The 20,111-nt window shown below is 39.3% G+C and overlaps 1 protein-coding gene across 2 annotated transcripts; it reads left to right on the top strand.

The window, feature by feature from the left end:
* The first annotated feature begins 135 nt into the window (after positions 1-135).
* On the top strand, positions 136-15,817 carry Sxc (O-linked N-acetylglucosamine (GlcNAc) transferase sxc). 2 transcript variants are annotated; one of them, XM_070672001.1, is made up of 12 exons: positions 136-421; positions 3,357-3,507; positions 3,618-3,861; positions 4,086-4,154; positions 8,239-8,435; positions 10,694-10,783; positions 10,899-11,079; positions 11,246-11,848; positions 11,967-12,481; positions 12,566-13,019; positions 13,095-13,471; positions 13,583-15,817. In XM_070672001.1, the coding sequence occupies exons 1-12, from the start codon at positions 307-309 to the stop codon at positions 13,773-13,775; spliced, it is 3,189 nt and encodes a 1,062-aa protein (XP_070528102.1). In that variant the 5' UTR covers positions 136-306; the 3' UTR covers positions 13,776-15,817. The 2 variants fall into 2 exon arrangements, with proteins under 2 accessions (XP_070528102.1, XP_070528101.1); XM_070672000.1 differs by lacking the exon at positions 136-421 and adding an exon at positions 2,690-3,038.
* Positions 15,818-20,111: the final 4,294 nt, after the last annotated feature.

Raw genomic sequence — 20,111 nt, 5'->3', positions numbered from 1 at the left:
CCTCTTCCAGTTTCCGGTATGCGTCCATCTCTGTCACCAATGAGCAATCGGTCGTGCCGGACATGGCCGAGCATGACTCGCGAATTTCCGGCGCTCGCAGCGAGAATTCATGATGGCGCGCGCGTGAAAATCGCGCTAACAATGCATATCGGGCGTATCAGCTCTTTGACGTAAGTGCGTTTATCCGGAGCTGCAGTCCTAAGCGCGGTCTATCTCGATATCGTTGCGGCGCGCGTACCCGTCGTTCCCCGGTGCCGAGCCTCACGTCGCAGTTCGCGCCTCCGTCCGGAGCCCGTCTCCGCAGCCATGCAGGCGCAGCAGCAGCCGCAGCAGCAACAGCAACAGCAGCAGGGCCACCAGCAGATTGCAGGCACCAGCGTGATATTGAAGATGAACGAGATCCAGCAGCTGTCGACCGTCGGTACGTTGGCGTCTTTTCTTTTCTTTTTTTTTTTTTCCTACATCTTACTCCCGCTGACCCCGGACGGGAGCCGTGCACTTTTAACCTGCTCCCGTCCTTCACGTTCACCCGCTTTTTATTCCTCCCCGTAACGACGAAAAGCAGCGTGTGATGCATGGGACGCTGCTCCCAGCAGCGACCCTTTTCCCATCGCGAGTTTCATACATTCATACGTCTCTCTTTATTTTCTTTTTCCCTTTCGTCGAGAACATGGATCTCGTGCGTTTTAGCGTGCACCGAGGCCCGTATGGTGCACGAAGTGCAGCTTATGCTGATTTCCGCAAACGCGAATCGATCCTGGCTTTGTTCGTTCTTATTTTTATTTTTAATTAGTAAAACAAATTAACGGAAAAGGATAAAGTATCGTATTAAAGTAGAATTACGGTGCGTCGATGAAAATAAACCCCCAGAAAAATTAATATACGTGTGAACACGCGACACGAGCGCAACGCGTGCATCGAGCCATGCATGTTTAATGTATACGGCATTAATTTCAGCGAAATTAATTGCCCGGCCAATTAAAAATTGATTTTTTTTTCCCCAGGAAAATGCCGTGACTGCTATTTCCAGCGACTTCATAATTTTCATCGCCAGCGTTTCAATTGCGCATTTAAATTTCTGAAATTCTATTGAATATTAATCATTAAAGAATTTTGATGATTGGTTATCAGCTTCTGCTGCCCATAAATTTTACAAGGAATTTAGTTAGAAAATTAATTATTTTAATTATTTGAAAATTAAAACGTGTTGAAGAGAACTTGATTTTTTTTTATTAATAATTATCTTAAGATAATTCGAGTAAAAACATGATTGATATTTGATCTCAATAATGACACGAATATCTGTGTCTTTGAAGTTTTCAATGTGAAATCTCCTTTGAGTTAGCGTAATTAATTAATGAGGAGTATTATGTAACGTTATGCTATTCTGCGGTCGTAATTTAAACTGCTGCAGCATAATTATGAACCTCTTGGTTTTATGTAATTGATACGCTGCGATTGATTATTTGAAGTGAGCAGAAAGGAAAATTAAAAAAACTTCTGCAAGTCACACGAGTACTTGTAAGATGAAGTTTTCTTTTTTTTCTTTCTTCTTTTTTTTAAGATATGAAATAGCATTCTGAGATAGATTCTCCATATTATTTTTAGCCTGACATTTGACGCTGAATAATGACTATCTCTGTTGAAATTTGAAGGCCCGAGAAAAACGGTATAATTACACATCGATGGACATGAATATTGGCAATTTTCCCACGGAATCTTCCATCGTGAATTTTGTCCCTGCTTCTTAAAATTATTCTGTTCTAATTTCTAATTACTGCAGGGCTACTTTCTCTCTTTCTCTTTTACGAGATAAAAGCGGGGAAGTAAGTTAACCCGTTTTTTTATTTTTTTTTTTTAATTTTATTTTACTTTTATTTATTTAGCTACAGCGCTTTATTTCGTTCGAGCATTTCGACAACGTGCTCGATCGGGACAAAAGTATTTTCCTCTTGGTTTTTTTTTTCATAAATTCACCGGCATCGGCGTTGGCAAAGCTTCGCTATCCCTCCCTCGATAGCGGATACTTCCCCCTTGCTTTTCCTCCCCTTTCCTCGAACGCGACAATGGAATATTCCACTGGGTACCTATTCCATCTGCCTTCTGCATCGAGAGAGGGAAGGGTCTATCTTCTCTCTCCTACCTTTTTCGTTGCGATAGCTTCTGCTTCGGTCTCTCAGAACAGGAACGTACAAAGCCACGACGGCACGAATATTAGTTTACCTCACTTATATTTTTAGCAGGCATCTTCGAGATCCTTTTTCCGAAAAACTCGGCATTGTTGCATCTATTTTATCTTGGTTCTTGCTCTCCTGGAAAACGAATTTTTCTCTACGTTTAAAAAATGGATTATAGGTGAATTCTAATTGCAAATTGTAAATTAAGCATTAACGCTGATTTTATAACTCTCATGTAACTCAGTCGTTCGTAATTGCCAGCGTTTGTCTTCGTACATTTATCGTTTTAATTTTTTTTTTTTTTTTACGAAGACCTCCATGTTTGTTCTCAAACAACGAAGTACAGTCCGTACAGTCCTGAAGTTGCCCCCTTGCCGCTCCGCCGGTCTTTTCGTTCCAATCTGACGCGTCAGTCCGCCGTAGCTCCGACCAATCGGCTCGCCCGCTGCTTTGCCTGCGCTCCTGTGTACAGGGAGGGAGAATAGAGGGTAAATTAGGCAAAGCGTATGTAGCAAAGCTCGAGGCGAAGCGGTTGAGTCGAAGGAATAAGCGTTTGCCGCTCTGGATCACTTTCCGTGACCCTCCGGTGCCGGGTCGAGCGCGTGGTGTACTCGCGAATACCCGCGGCTAGAAGGAAGCCATTCCGTGTTTACACCGTGAACTCGCCGCTTTCGAGGATGAGCGTGCACGTCGCGGAGAAAAAAGGCAGCGCGCTCAAGGGCTCGAGCGGGCTGATCGCGGCCATGGAAAACGAGGACGGCGACTGGCAGAACGGGCAGAATCTTTTGCTCGTTACGCAGGACATCCAGGGCAAGGAACTCGCCGACAATCAGACCATCAACGTGGCCGTGGATACCTATTGTTCGTACATACACTTCCTGGATGTCGCTTCTTTCTTTCGCCAAGAGTATAAAGGGGAGGGGAAAGACGAGTAAGGGGAGGGGAGGAGGTCATTAGTCGATTCCGGATGTATAATAGATGGAAATGAAATTTGAGATCGCACTCGCGTCTAAATATAATTCGCTTGATGTTAATTCGGTTAGGTCCCTTTGTTTTTGTTTCTTTTTGCCATATTTTTTTATAATGATGCTTTAAGATTGCGAGAAAAGAGGTTATCATTTTCTTTGTGAGTTTAATCCTTTTTAACTCGTGTCTACATGGTTTAAATTCTTATTTCAGGGTTACTGGAACTCGCTCACAGGGAATATCAGGCAGGAGATTATGAAAATGCTGAGAGGCACTGTATGCAGTTGTGGCGACAGGAGACGAACAACACTGGTGTTCTTCTTTTACTTTCCTCTATACATTTCCAATGTAGAAGATTAGAAAAGTAAGCAAATTTGTATTATATTCGATCTTGTATTATAAATATTAATGTAAAGATAAATGTATATTTTGTAAGATTATATTTTAATATAAAATCGTAATTGTACATTTTAGATCGGCACATTATAGCAGCTTAGCGATAAAGCAAAACCCATTGTTGGCCGAGGCGTACAGCAATTTGGGAAATGTGTATAAAGAACGCGGGCAGTTACCAGAAGCACTGGAGAATTATCGTCATGCAGTCAGGCTAAAACCGGACTTCATTGACGGCTACATCAACTTGGCTGCCGCACTCGTGGCTGCTGGTGACATGGAACAAGCCGTTCAAGCATATGTCACAGCGCTACAATACAACCCTGTAAGAAAACAATCATATTACAATTTAATTGTTACTTAAATATTGTATAATAGCACGTGAATATTTTTCTTGAACCGCAAAAAATTTAATTCTCGCTTGTAGAATAAAATCGAACTTTATTTTATGCAAAATTTATTAATTTAATAAGTCAGTGTTTTATTATTTTTTTCTTTTTCAATTTTGGACGACTTGCAATTATAGAAATATATTTTTTTCTGTTTCAGGATCTTTACTGCGTGCGGAGTGATCTTGGTAATCTTTTGAAAGCATTAGCAAGACTTGACGAAGCCAAGGTATGTTAAAATTATTTTTATTGCCAATTAATTAATCCAACGTGTAACGCACATGTTCGCGAGCGTCTTTACTTCTGTCAAGCTATAGACGGCGGAACAAGTAAAAAGTAATACGTTGCGCTCCTCGAAGTAATGAGTTGCCATAGACGTTTTAAATTGACTCTTTGGACATCTCTGAATCAAGGAGAGCAAATTAATTAATTTGATTGTACAATATACTGTTTGCTTTAATAATAAATGTTCCGCCATCCTCGAGTCTTTATAGACTTTTCTCGACAGAGTACAAACTCATCGCGCGTATGTGCACGAGCTACAGCGCTTAGTTCTCCGCGAAATAAGCGGACCGAACAATATTTGTTTGCGCCGTTACCACGAGAAGCTTTCAGTCTTTGCCAAGCAATTTGCAAGCGCAATGCATGATCTTCTATCGTAGAGATTTATTAACCGAGCCGTCAGTTTAAAATCTTGCTGTCTTCTATATGAGAATTTCAGAAATGTTTAACGCATAATCGCGAGCTCTATATTAGATTGAAGATCGTGCATATACTCCTTTACCCTATAAAACCGAAAGAACCGCGTTTTATGTCGTCGGCAAAATTCGATTTTTCAAAGCGACATTAAGCGATGGTTTTAACATAAAACCCTAAACAATATAACTTCTGATATATATATTTTAACTCGGCTGCTTTACAAAGATGTATTTTCCTTTGTTGAAAATAATAGCTTTAACGTGTTGGAATCTCGAACGGATATTTAGAGAGAGTTTTAAGTTTTTTTTAATAATTTTTTTTTTCTTTTTAATTTATCGCGACATTTAAAACGGGTTTCTTAGAGGCCAAAAATTAAAGAAATATTTTATAGTGTTTAGGGGATTATTGCCAATGTAACTGAAGAGAACATTCTTTCTAGCGTTGCGCGTTTTGCAGCAACACCAAGTGCATTTTGACTATTTTAAGGATTCGTAGTGTTGCCGCAAATTACAAATTATTTGCCAGTTCCATCTAAGTGGATTTCATTTCCGCTGAATCAATACCGATGGTTCTAGCAGCGCGCGAATGTAGTGTATGAGCTGATTTTATCTCTTGTTTGGGATGTATGACTTATTGTTATAGCAGCGCACATGTATTACCACGTGCGTGAATACATTTTTATGTGATGACGGAAAGAAAGAGAGAGAGAGAATCTATGGTGTGCATTGTAACAACAGCGCGAGATCACTTGACCAGTTTATTTAAATGTATAGAGTTACGATAATTAGTTAATCACAGCGATGATTTTTAATGCAAGAAAAAACAAATCATAGCTTATGCAATGAAAAATAATACTATTATAAAAATATCATTTCTAAATGATATTAATATAATTGAATCGATAAAAAGAAACGCATGAAATTATTAAATTTACTTCGTATCTTGTTTTCCAAATTGATGTAATCTATCATTTGGTCAAGTGGTTTATTTTTGCAGCGCAGCGCGGCGACGACCGATGATGGCGTATCTATAAATATCATATTCGTAATACGTTATGTTTGAAATCTTTCTGATTGTTTCTGGCAAATGGTAATGTTGTGATTAACTACAGTTCATAGATACGTTCTGATTCGATCTTAAAAATTACTGCAATGAGGAAAGCTTCCCGTTACGCTTCCCGCTATTCCTGAGAACTGGCTGGTACGCTCGTTCGTTTCTTGCCGAGCTCTATTAGCCATCTACTTATAGCGATTCTTTTACACAGTTTTGTTTTGCATATAATGTTGGATAGAATCCACAAAGTGTTAATAAAAAAAAAAAGAGAACTTTAATTCATATTCGTCGATTGCAAGAAAAATAGCAGCAGTTGGCTGATGAGTTCGGCAAGACGTGTCTTTCACAGGCACGTGAATTTTCAAATTCTTTGTGTACACAAATATACAGAAAAAGTAAAGAAAAATGAGATGATAAAAGATAAAAGACAAAGATTGAGGCGAAGAATAATCAGTGAAGAGACATTAACGCAGCTGTCTTATTGTTGTGGATGGGATGATCAACTCTAGGAGGGGATGTGCAGGAGCAATGTGAGGTTGGTCGGTTACCGTGCCGGTTCCTTCGTCAAAGGGTGAATCTGAATCTGGTTATTCAGTAACACACTGTCTCTCGGTCTAAGTTTATTATGAGAGCTTGCGAGCCGTACCTACCGAGACAACCTACCGAAGGGTACACTGCAGGTAAAGTAATTCCCACGGCCGGTCTCTAAGAACCAGTCCTTCAATCCTTTTCTGCTCGTTCGGTTAACGAAAAAAAAAAAAAAAAAGAAAAAAATTCGTTATTTTGTTAGATGACGTAACTTTAAATTTATATGGTGGTCTGATACAAAAGTATAATCTTATCTTCGTGCAACATAGTTATTGATTCTTAATTAAATGGTTAATACTAATTAAAATGATTTATTAATAGCATTTTATTACTTTTTTATTAAATAATTATTTCTATACATTTTATCTTTTATTAGAAAATACAGTGATTATGATAATGATTGATTCAACTCATTTGTGTTACGTTACATTCGAATGTAACAAATTCGTATGTTCTGCAGTTCCCTTTCCATTCTTTTCCCTTTAATTCAAGGTACTTCCCGCACCTTCCAGAGACCGGTCAACTGTAAATGCCCTTTTATTGTTTAGGTACGGATTTCTCTGTTTAATATCTATGCAGCCCACCTCTCGGCACGCGCGATGACTATCCACGCTGTACCCTTAGGGTCGTCATCTTGTCGGAAATTCTGGTATTCGTTCCTCTAGAGATTGACATTGTTTTTTTCACTGCTGAGCTCTCATTAATCGCGGACTCCAAGAAGATTGAGTTGACTTGATTTTAGCGTACGATTTTCAGCGTGCGGTCGAGTCCGCCGGACGCATTTCGGGGACTCCACGTGCACCGAAAGTCGCGCGTTTTAAGATGATGACTCTAGTGCGCACCTTGGTACCTTTTGTCCCACACTCGCCCGACTCCCATCCGAGAATGAATCGTTGACCATTCGCGAGGCAACCCTCGTTCATTCTGTTTCCATTCCTTACCTCTTTCTTGCCCGTGACTAACTTAAGGAGGGCGAAAGACGACGCTGTTAAGGGACCAAAGAAGAAATCCATAAATCAAATAAATCTCGAAGGTGGCAATTATAAAAGAGAAACGTGACATGACGTAGCAAGGGAATGTTTGCCGGGCGTTGTACGAATTTGCTTACTTATTTTATATTTTTGATATAAATTTGGTGATTTTGATATGGCATACTTTTGTTTTCAGGAAGATTTATTAGATTGTAGTTACTTCTTGATATCTAACGTGTTAGTGCATAATTTTAATGAATGGTTTCACAGGTTTTGTACCCGTACAGATTTTTTAGTTTTACACTTTATACATTTTTTTTTTGTTTTCATAAATCGTTTTCACAGAGAATTATCTACCTGGATTTTGCTACTTCTGATTTTTTGATTTTGTAACGTACTAAATTTAATTGAATTATTCTCATTTATGTTTTTTTTTTAATCTTTGAACTATTCGCGTTATACAGGATATTGGAAACTGGCTCTGAATTCAAGATGTAATATTCATGAAATGGAAATTAATATGCCTGATAAAAGAGAGATTGATTCATTATTAAAATCAATTTTTATTAAGCATTTTAAACTGGACATCTACACCAATTTTGTTTTTTTTCATATTTTCAAAGTCAATATTATCTTAAAATCCAAAGAAATAGCAATCTGTTTTATAAGCACAAGCATCCGATAACATAAGAGTCTTGAAAGAGACGACCAGGGCTAAATAGGTAACGAATCTGTCTAACGTTGGAGAGCAAGAGGTGAGGTGGAGAGACGTGGTGAGGAAAGGAAACAGAAGTGATGTAGAGTGGTGAAATGTAATATTCTTGTCTTTTTGAGATTAACGACGAGAGGATGAAGGGAGAGTAAAAGAAAGATGGAAAGGAAGGGCGTATGAAAGAGAGAGAGAAGCTGCGGCGCGGCGATGGGAGGTCGGGCATATTGCGCGGCGCGCGTCCCTTTGAGTTCGCGAATAAAACTTGTCTAAACTGTATTCTGTCTCTTTAGGCCTGCTACTTGAAGGCGATCGAGACGCGACCTGACTTCGCCGTCGCCTGGAGCAATCTCGGCTGCGTGTTCAATGCACAGGGAGAGATATGGTTGGCGATACATCATTTCGAAAAAGCAGTCGCCTTGGATCCCAACTTTTTGGATGCATATATCAACCTTGGAAATGTATTAAAAGAAGCTAGGATTTTTGACAGGTGTGTATCTTGTATATTTATAATTTATCAACCCTTTTATTTCTCAATAATAATTGTGTGATAATTTCGTATAATTAAATATGTTGAAAACGTTTTCCGCACATTTTCTTAAATGGTAGCAGAAGTATTTAGAATAAATTCGGTTAATATAATAGCAGATTGACTGCAGAAATTAAATTTGTCAAGCTGTAATTATTAAACTTTATGAAATTGGATTTTTAAATCCAATGTCGACAGTTCTATTAAAATATTATCTTATAAGAAATGCAGTTGGCGTCAATCTGTTATAATATTTTAAAATGTCTTTCATTTTAGGTTCAAACCATACCAGTTAATATTTGTTACGAGAATTTAGACGACATAGATTTGTGAAGAGTGATATAAAGAAACGTCGCATGCACAGTTTTGATCAACCAACGTCTTAAGATTTTTATCGTCGTCGGTTTTAAAGTCTGTGCGAGATTAAAAGTGACTTTAGTTATTCCATTGATACGTCGCGTAAAATCAATGGCTAGTCGAGAGTCATACAGTTTCTTATTACAAGTAATTTAATTATTAATAAGTGTACTGATAATGCAATAGAATGCAAAGATGTTTTACACACATTTTTTTTTTTTTTCGTACATGTTGTAATATGAACAATATTTCCAAGTTGAGAATTTTTTAATTGAGTATATAGACTGTTATACATTTGATAAACATGAATTTTTAACATTCGCGTTTTATGCACTTGGAAAGAGGCGGGTACGGCGCATGAGCTGTTGAGTCAGCTCCGAGGATCGATATTTATGTAACATCCTTTTCAAGTTCATCGTCCTCTGCATTTGAACGAGAATTCGGACAATGCACCGTTTCCCTTAAAATTAAATTTTTAAGTACGAATTATTTTACACGGTCAATATTTTCGTATTTGCGTTAGTTCATGATGGACTTCAATTATTTTATCAATTTTTTTATATTAAAATATTTTAATTGTACAAAATACTTCACTAGATATTTTTATATCTGCGTATTATCTCATAAATTGTCAAATTTAATAATAATATATGTAAAAATAATTTAAATCAAAAGGGGCCATAAGAATAAGTTTGATTGATATTACTGGAGTCGTTAGATGCATTTATCTGGGTCCCGAGACTTTCTCACGCATAAAGTAGGAGGAATTCGAGGACAACTATCGATTCCAAAAGCCGCTCCGCCCCCATTGGAGCCCTTCGCCTCCCGTTGTGGGAGGATACGCGTGCCCGTTCAGTTTTCGTTCGCTCGCCTCGAGTTAAGCGGCTTTTCTCTGGCTGCTACCATTTCCCGGAGCTGATCCACCTCCCAGGATTCGTACGACGTAGAATCCATGTCTGTATTATTCCCCGCTTTAACTCCCGCTGCCTAGACATCTGTAGGTTTTGGGATAAGTGAATCCTAGATCCACGTGGATCCAAGGATCTGCGCAGTTCGTGCCTGTGTAGCTTTTATTTCGATTCTTACGCTCGGGCACCAGTAAATCGAAGATCCGCGTATTCAGAGATCTGCGCTTGATGTACTCTTTGTTTCAACATGCGTATTAAGAGTGTCGGTGGTCCCAAGTGAACGACGTAAAGATATCGAAAGATCAACGGTTGTTCGAAGGGACGACCATCTGTTTCCGCCAAATCTGCTGATTAGACATCTCGTGCTTTATAAACGTCCGACACTTCGTAAATTTTAATGCTCAGAGACGAGACTCTCGTTTTTCACGCATCCTATGTGATCTCGTCGCCTTTTCGTCTAAAAAATTCTTAGGCTTAGGAGATTCTTTTGTACTCTTATCTCTAAGAATTTATTCGTCTAAAGTGCCGCGCCGTCAAAAGTCCTTTCTTTACACTCGGATCCGTGGTCTCTGGGATCCGCGGATCCAAGATAGTCGGGATGGGGAAGGAATGGACTGCCAGTGCGTGGTCGTTTATACGGTGATCTCGCCTTCGACTACTATCGCGCCCGCGCTTCGTGTTCAAATAGAAGATACTCTCTCGCGACCCTCCACTTCTGGATGCGTCTCCTGGATCAGGCGTTACATTAAAAGGTTCATTATACTCGTATATATAGCTGGAGCTATATTAATAATTAGTTTTTCTGCAATCGTGATTAAATCTTTAAAAATAAGCGTATAATCTTTTATTACAGAGAAAAAATTTATTTAATATTACTAATTTCTGATCGTTAATGTTATTCGATTGTTCCAATCAATAATTTATTTCTAATTTGTTAATCGTTATATGTTTCAGAGCTGTAGCTGCATATCTCCGAGCATTAAATCTTAGTCCTAACAATGCAGTCGTACACGGAAATCTGGCGTGCGTGTATTACGAGCAAGGGTGAGTTAATGTCTTACATTTATAACGCGCATGAAAATTTACGATAGATGTAATTTTAATAAGTATTTATGTTCCTCTGAAAAATATAAGTAATGAAAAAAATTGTATAATATAGGCTCATCGATCTGGCCATTGATACGTATCGTCGTGCTATTGAATTGCAACCCAATTTTCCTGATGCATACTGTAATTTGGCGAACGCTCTCAAAGAAAAAGGACAAGTGGTCGAAGCAGAAGAATGTTACAATACCGCCCTCCGGCTTTGTCCCACCCACGCGGACTCTCTTAATAACTTGGTATGAAATTTATTACAGAAGGATCATTAATCACATAAAAATATTTAAGGAATTAAGAAATTATTAAAAGATATATTTGTAATAAATTAACGCCTGTAAAAATTGATGAAAATCGTAGTTGCATACGGAGCTGCAGTCAAATTTATAAATGAAATAATTTCTTTAGGCCAACATAAAACGCGAACAAGGCTACATCGAAGAAGCAACACGCTTGTATCTTAAAGCACTGGAAGTATTTCCTGAGTTTGCAGCCGCTCACAGCAATCTCGCCTCTGTCTTGCAACAACAAGGCAAACTGAACGAGGCATTGATGCATTATAAGGAAGCGATTCGCATACAACCAACTTTTGCCGATGCCTACTCGAACATGGGAAATACGTTAAAAGAGATGCTGGATATACAAGGCGCTCTACAATGTTATACTCGGGCTATTCAAATCAATCCGGCCTTTGCTGACGCTCATTCCAATTTGGCATCGATCCATAAGGATTCCGGCAACATTCCCGAAGCGATTCAATCTTACAGAACAGCGCTAAAATTGAAACCAGATTTTCCAGATGCTTATTGTAACTTAGCACACTGTTTACAAATTGTGTGCGACTGGACTGATTACGAAGCGAGAATGAAAAAATTGGTGTCTATTGTTGCTGAACAGTTAGATAAAAATAGATTGCCTAGTGTCCATCCGCATCATTCCATGCTTTATCCTTTATCTCACGAGTTTCGGAAAGCCATCGCTGCTCGACACGCTAATCTCTGTATAGAGAAAGTAAGTCTATTTAAATAATTTTTTTCTTACTATAATTGTACACTTTATTGAAAATTATTGATTATATTTCTTTCTTTGCTTTATATTTTAATTATTAACAATAATGAATTTGTTGCAGATTCACGTTCTTCACAAACAACCATACAAATATCCCCGTGTAATTGGCACGCGTTTAAAAATTGGATATGTCTCATCAGACTTCGGTAATCATCCGACTAGTCATTTGATGCAATCAATACCTGGTTTACACGAACGTGAAAAAGTCGAGATTTTCTGCTACGCGCTTAGCGCGGATGATGGCACGACCTTCCGCGCAAAAATAGCACGAGAGGCTGAGCATTTTGTTGATCTCTCTCAGATCCCGTGCAACGGAAAAGCTGCAGATCGCATTAATGCTGATGGCATCCATATTTTAGTGAACATGAATGGGTATACAAAAGGTGCTCGTAATGAGATTTTTGCTTTGCGGCCAGCACCAGTACAGGTTATGTGGCTGGGATATCCTGGCACTTCCGGAGCGAGTTTTATGGACTATCTCATTACCGACGAGGTTACCTCACCGCTGGAACTCGCCAGTCAATACAGCGAGAAACTTGCCTACATGCCACATACTTTCTTTATCGGCGATCACAAGTATGAATCTTTTTTTATTTACATATTATATAATTTATTTTTAACATTTAATTTGTATATTATACTAATTTTATTTATTTTTAGGCAAATGTTTCCTCATCTGAAAGAACGTTTAATTCTAACGGACAAGTTGAATCATAAAGGCAAAGTAGCTGACAATGTGGCAGTGATTAATGCCACGGATCTGTCTCCAATGATTGAAAATACTCTAATAAAAGAAATTCGCGAAGTAATTGTGCCGGACGCTAAAAAGCAACCAGTCGAGATCTCGCTTAAAGTCGCCGAATTACCGACTACTACCCCGATTGAAACAATGATAGCTTCTGGACAGTGTCAGATGTCGGTCAACGGCGTTGTTGTGCAAAATGGTATGGCCACCACACAGGTAAATAACAAAACCGCCACAGGTGAGGAAGTACCTCAAAACATTGTTATTACAACCAGACAACAGTACGGCTTGCCCGAAGACGCTGTTGTTTATTGCAACTTTAATCAGTTATACAAAATTGATCCGCTTACTCTTCATATGTGGGCACATGTAAGTAATGACAAAACAATTTCGTAAAATTAAATTTTCATCATATTAAATATTTATTCGATTATTTGATTTCAGATATTGAAACACGTGCCAAATTCCGTGCTGTGGCTGTTACGTTTTCCAGCAGTTGGCGAACCCAATCTTCAAGCAACGGCGCAACAATTAGGTTTAGCGCCTGGTAGAATTTTATTCAGCAATGTTGCCGCTAAGGAGGAACACGTGAGACGAGGACAGTTGGCCGATGTATGTTTAGATACGCCACTTTGCAATGGACATACGACTAGTATGGACGTTTTGTGGACTGGAACTCCAGTAGTTACGTTACCGGGAGAAACTTTAGCATCCCGCGTTGCAGCTAGTCAATTAAACACTCTTGGCTGTCCCGAATTGGTAGCGCGAACACGGCAAGAATATCAAGATATCGCTATTCGATTGGGCACTGATAGAGAATAGTAAGTATTCTGACATTTATTAGCATTTTTTTTAATTATACATATATTTTTTTTTTTTAATTAAATGTATAAAAAATTGATACAATAAATTTAATCTTTTAATTTTTTTAGCTTGAAAGCAACAAGAGTTAAGGTCTGGAAAGCTCGATCGGAAAGTTCCCTCTTTAATTGCAAGCTGTACGCTCAGGGTATGGAGATGTTATACACAAAAATGTGGGAACGATATGCACGCGGAGAAAATCCTGATCATGTTGCAGCAGTTGATAAAAATGACAGTCAAAAATCATCAAGCATGACTTCTTAAAACACTTGGTGACCTGTATTATAATTATTTACTCAGCTTGAACTTTATTAACTATTTCTCTTCTCTAAAATTTTTAGCATTTCTGATTATAGTTAACATTTATCTTTAATGCGATTTTGTATAAATTTCGGATTTTTATTGACTATTTTGTACAATACATTTATGGAGCTTAGACTACATAGAAATAATATTAATATAAAATGTTGGTGACAATTTTTTTTTATCTATTTAAAGTATTTCTGATATCTCATTATTTATATTTTAATTTTCCTGCAAAATTTTATCTCAATAAAATGTAAAATTAGCAATGTACGCTTGAGAGTTAGATATACGGGCAGCATTTGCTGCGGGGAAGGCGGGTAGCGTACGTGACTCCCTTACTCCCACCGAGTACGGAGGAGTAGTGGTGGGAGCAGTAAGTACGTTCCCCCTCAGTCTTCTTCGACCAGCGCTCCGTCGTGTACGTACTGCGGCGTTTCGTGTATGACTTTGACGCACACCACGCTAAGGTCACGTACACTAGCCGCCGTTGCCGAAGCAAATACCCATGTATCTACCTTTTAGTGTATTATCGAAAATCGTTGATAAAAAAATTGAAATTTTAATATTTCAAGCTCCAAAAATGATGAACATGGCAAATGATTAAGTGACATCAAGAATTTTAAATTCAAATTGTTGTGCAAAATTTTTCCTTCAAGTTTATAATTTTATTACAACTTGCATTACTGTTATAAACTGCAATCAAGAATCTACTGTTGTACATTTTGCTTCTTATGTTACTATAGCAATCACTGTGTGAATTTGATAAATATGAACGTGCTATCGTGAAATATCCATCCTCGCTTTCTGCAGGCGACCCTTTAACGCAGAAACACTCTGCGTATGTGATTTGCTGAAGAACGCAAGGATACTTAACAAAGATTAGAATTAATAGTTTCCTACATATTTCTCTTGTACTGTTGCAGAAGATATTAAAGCTGCAAGCTTTGATCTTCAACATTTTGTGATTCTAAAACTTGAAAGTGTGGAGAGGCTCTAAGAGACAAACAGTTAAAAGAAAAGACCGGACAGTAATATCTTGTTATTTCAAATCTCATTAAATCAAGAATCAAAACTTACAAACTTGCAAAGGATCCACTAATTTAAACAGAGACAGAGTGCTTCTTCAAGTTCGAATATCTTTTCGATTTAAATTTTAAGAATATAAAAATGGCAACTAAAAATAAAAGAATCGAAAAGTTTGGAGATACTGCAGAATGAATCTTCAATAAACGAAAAATTTTTAGAAGTTTCGATAACTCAATGAACAGAGACTGAATATCGAAATAATTTTGCTAGTAATTAGTATCACATATACTTTTATTTTCTTAAAATGGTAATGTAAAAAATTTTAAACAGATAAAAATTGGGTATTTGGTGTATAACGTCGATATAATCAAGTTTTTGTAAGAATAAAGATGTATACGATACAATCATTAACAAGTGATTTCGGTATTCATTCTTTGGCGGAATGCGTATGATATCAGGATTTTTCAGACGTTCGAAAAATGTGGTGTCACTTATTGGCTACGGACAGCGTATTATAACTGTATTATATCAAACGATTAGTGATAATGTGCGTGTAAATATTAATAAGGATAATTGTTAATTATTTACGTTAGTCCAATAGCGGATATTGTGCGATTTGTGGTACTGACGAAGTGTGTAGAGATAAAAAGAAAAATATCGGACTGTAGCAAACTGATGTATGTGTAGAAAATAAATGATTCGAAACGAATCTCTTACAGTTTGTGCATCGACATTGTACATTCTGTGACATTGGAAACATTCATATTGATACTTTGCGTCAATAGCGATAGTTTTACGATAGTCGATCTCGAGCCGCACTTTAAAAAGGGCAGCAAATACTAAGGGATTAATTGCGTTTTTTGACATAATATTCGCTCAAGTATAACTGTATTATATTTTCAATATGCTCCAAATTTAAATATAATCCATCGTTGTATTTAATTAAATTAAATAATAAATATGGGTTATGAGAATCGATGTGGGTGCTGAATTTTACCGCGGCTCGGGTTCGCCGAGAAGCAACGTGAAAAAAATGTGCGTATTCTTTTAGCATTTAACGGAAAATCAATTTTTATAAAAAGCATGTAATTTTTGTAGCCAATCTGTTATATTTATTTTCTAAAGCTTTTGACTTTTTGTTGATAAGATTTTGTAGAAATTTTCTTTATAAAATATGTTATTCACAGATTGGCTATTTAACAAATTTTTCTGTCAAAACTCGTTTTACTTATTATTTAGGAGTAGTTTCACCGTTTGTGAGATGAAGAAATAGTTTATTAATTATTTCAAACAAATCTTTGAGAAGAACTTAATGTAGCGAAATTGTTTAATCTATTTTTTTTCATGTAAAGTCTTATTATCGTCACACTATTAATTTGAAATATCCGCGAAAAAAATAGTTGGCGTCGGTATGAAGTTGGCCATTGGCTGCTGGGAGCCAATCCCGGATCTCTTGTTCACTAACGGGACTTGGCCGGCACGGGACGGATCGGCTCCGCGTCGAGCGGCTTGGCGACGCATTTAATACGATAAGTATAATTGTAATCGGGCGTTGTTACATCGACGTTAGTCAATTCCACCGCGTACAGTATTATAAGCGTGCGAGCGGCTTCGAAACGCGCTTCTTGTACGATATATCCGGCTTCGTAAATTCATCGGCGCGCGCGCGATCGCAGAAAACTTCGACGGCTCTCGAACGTTACTCGAAGTGCACTGCGCGGTACTCCTACGATATTAATTCCCGTATCCATTCCTTTGTATTACAGCGATAAGGTATATTTGTCATTCGAAGCGCGATGAGCAGCGGGTAATATATCGCGAAAAAACGTAATCGAAATCTGGAAGCTTCGCCGTGGCGGGTAGCGGCAGAACGATCGCGACGGTTTCGGAGCCATCCGCCATGTTAGGACGGACGGGCCAATCACGTCGTCGCCTGTCAGGCTTTACTAACCGTCCTCGCTTCAGACCGCTTGCCAGTTTCCGCGCATTTACGGTTCGTTATCGCCGGCTTATAAAGAAATTGCAAACTCGGTTTCTATCTCGTCGCAACGCAGAACGCGTTATCGAGAGTACCGCGCAATCGTTTCGGAGTAACTGACCGCGTTCGCGAGTGTGTGCTTTGCGCGAGTGTTGTGCGCGGATATATGGTCTGTCTTGCGTCTGTGAAAAATTGTGAGTGGAGTGAATTCGAATGAGGGATTACGCCGGACGGATAAGGAGACGCCGCGGAAGCTGAGAGGAGGAGGAGGCCATGGGAAAGGCATCCGGCATCGGTGGAGCATTTTTTCGGTAAGATTCACTGCCCATTTCTTTGAAATTAATTCGACGATAATGTATTTTTGTCCCCCCTTTTACTTATTCGACCGCTGCTTTAATTCGAAACTATTTTATGTGTTACAGAATCATCAGGATCATCAGGACGTAGCTGATAATGCTCCACCTCAGCGCATCAACGGGTGAGTAACAAAAAGACTTTTATTCATGAATCTTTCGTAAATAGGAATCTGATACAATCTTATCGGATATATCTTCTCATTTCTACGTAGAACTCGACCAGATAATTAAAGAAAAATATTTTATTGTAACTAATAATAATTGCTCGGTCAAATATTCTTCCGAGCGAGCGAACGTGTTATATCTCGGGTGGGTAATGACGGTATTCTGCGGTATCTTATCTTTCGGGCCGACCTCGCAAGTCTTATCGACGGTTACAGGGAACCGTGTTGGAATCGATTTTACGTGAACGCGGAAAATGTTCAGCAGATGACGCGCCCGCCGGCCGTACAGTCGTAGATCTCATTTCTTTATCGTATTCAATAGCATATCCGCCCACCGTTGGAACTATCAGCGTCGCTCACTCGATAGTCGCTATTTGTTAAACGTCGGTTATATACGCGGTAGATAAAAACACCGGAATACGGGCGTTTAAGTTTCGGTGACGGGAAGCTTATCGCGCATTTGCATGGGCACCGGACTAGTTTCGTTTTGCGTCCCGTTGCGAGATGGTATGCGGCCACGAGAGCACTGTGATATCTCGTAATATCGAACGGACATTTTATTCCCGTCGAAAGGGAAAATCGTAAGGCGCCCGGGGACGCTTTTCGCAATTTTATTTTCGCAATTATGCCGTCGAGACGTTCAGCTTTCGACCAGCCTCGTTCGTAGAAATAGACGAGAGAGGCGTACTGAAAAATTATATTTATCTGGAATTAAACGCACGTGGCTATAATTTACATCGCGTTCCGCGTGACCCAGATTTTCGGCGCGAACGGAACGGCCGGGGCGATTTCCAGTCGTTTGTCAATCCGCGAAATCCGGAAAAGAAATCCCCGTCGGTACGTTTGATCGCAATTCACACCGTCGGGACCTGACGCGTTGATATCAATGCGCGCCGCGGTTTCCGGATAATTCGCACGGGTTTTTCGCTTCGTCACGATGATTCGATGCGGCTCGACGGATACGATGATCCTCGGGTTAAAATGATCCGTGCGCTGAGTTTTTAAAGGAATTAGTCGCACTCTTCCGGGGCCGCTTCACGCGGCATGCGCGAATCCCAATTCTTGCTTTTGGCACGAGCTAGCGGCACTGCGATCGCGTTTCATGCGGCCCTTAGTCGCAGTATCGATTGCCGCCACCTTGCGAGGGTGAAACTGGGTCGCAAGTACCCTTCCCGCAGGGAGCAGTTGCTCGCTTTCCTTCCTCCCCGTGCACGTCATTTTATATCACTCGCTGCGTTCAGCATAAAATAATAAAAAAAAGGGTCGCTCCACAACAGTTTTAAAAATTACGAATCCGATTAGCGTGTGCTCTTGATCTCAACTGAATCTAAAAACGCGGCCTCCGATCAAAATCACAAACTTAGCAGTCGCAAAAAGTAGCAACTTTCTGCCGAACGCGGTCATTCTCTCGCTTCTTCCCGGCTCGACTGTTAAACTGACGCCGTTGTTTTTTTTTCCTTTTTTTAAAGTAATCGAATAGCAACTGTAATAAGACGCATCGTTAATATTTCCGCTCGAAACGTTCCCCACACATTCGTAGCGTCGTTAACTCACTTTGATTTCCTCTCGGTGTCTCTTTATTCTCTTTTTCTTTTAATATATTATAAAACGTCGGATGATTACTTATAAATGTCAAGGGCTTGTTCTAGATCTTAAATAGATTTCAACGTTCCATATATGTATATATGTAAATGTATGAACTACACATGTGGCCCATTTACCCTCTTCGCTCAGACTTATTTATTCCATTAGTACCCTCCTGTCTTTCCCTTCCGTCTTCAACGCGTTACACCGGGCACGACTTTTAAAAATTAACACCGCGTTAAAATTATATCGATCCGAAATACAAATAAGCTGTAGCTGCCTCCGCGGGTCTCGTAGAACAATAAAAAAAAAATAGAAAAAAAATCCATAAACACGTGGGCGCTAGGTAGAGTGAATAAAATACGCTTTTAAGGAGAAAATGACTTCCTTGAGTTACGCTATTATCGGGCTCTATTCTAGGTACCTACTTTTTACTTATTTGCATATTCTACTATCCCGCCTAGTTTATCTATTTCCCCGGAACTTCTTGGTCTTCAGTGTCACGTGGATAGGCCAGTAGGCTGTTAGATAGCGAACGCTTCGCCCCTCCTGCACGAAGGGTAGCAGCTCGCGTTTGCGTTTCGTGCTACGGAGGGTTGCCAGCCGACGGGTGGGGAGGGGGGAGGCAGGGGGCATCTTTGACATAAATAATCAGTAGTGGAGTACCGCGGTGCCGGTCTGGTCGCCATAGCAACGGCATCGATCGAGGCCTACCAAGAGGTCGAAGCCGAGCTACCCTCCTTTTTTTTTTCTTTTTTTTTTTCTTTCTTCCCATCCCGCCTCGTAATCCTTCTCCTTGCCTCAATCCGTCCGTCGATAGGGTCGGCTCTTCCGCTTTGCTTTCTTAACAATTCGCCTCGACCGCTTCCGCTTCCTGCTCGTCTAGCCCGGTCACGGCGAATCCTCGTGAACGCCGCTAGACGCTTCTTGTAGCGCCTGAAGGAATTTAAGCACGTGGTAAACGTGTGCGCGTTAATTTTGACTTTAGTTTTTCATTTACCGTCGCGTTGTCGAAGGCGCGTTTGTAAAGGTACTGTTTTCGTTTGGCAGAAGACTGTAGGATAGATCAATATTTTCCGATAACGTCGAGAGGCTTTTCTTTAGGTAGCGTATGGAAGTAACGAACGCAGAAAAAGAGTAATAATGTTAATAATTAAAGATGATTAAATCGATAGCTTATTGAGCC

The sequence above is a fragment of the Cardiocondyla obscurior genome, linkage group LG24, assembly GCF_019399895.1.
Source record: "Cardiocondyla obscurior isolate alpha-2009 linkage group LG24, Cobs3.1, whole genome shotgun sequence".
In the NCBI taxonomy this organism is placed as follows: Eukaryota; Metazoa; Arthropoda; class Insecta; order Hymenoptera; family Formicidae; genus Cardiocondyla; species Cardiocondyla obscurior.
The sequence above is the reverse complement of the archived record's forward strand: the minus strand, read 5'-3'. Positions and strand labels throughout refer to the sequence as shown.

What these genes read in the sequence shown, in the direction of transcription:
- Sxc (XM_070672000.1), top strand. Translation starts at nt 2,855, where the DNA reads ATGAGCGTGCACGTCGCGGAGAAAAAAGGCAGCGCGCTCAAGGGCTCG. An exon ending in CAGCGCTACAATACAACCCT is followed by an intron (nt 3,862 to 4,085) that starts GTAAGAAAACAA and finishes TTTCTGTTTCAG; the next exon opens with GATCTTTACTGCGTGCGGAG. An exon ending in GAAGCTAGGATTTTTGACAG is followed by an intron (nt 8,436 to 10,693) that starts GTGTGTATCTTG and finishes TATATGTTTCAG; the next exon opens with AGCTGTAGCTGCATATCTCC.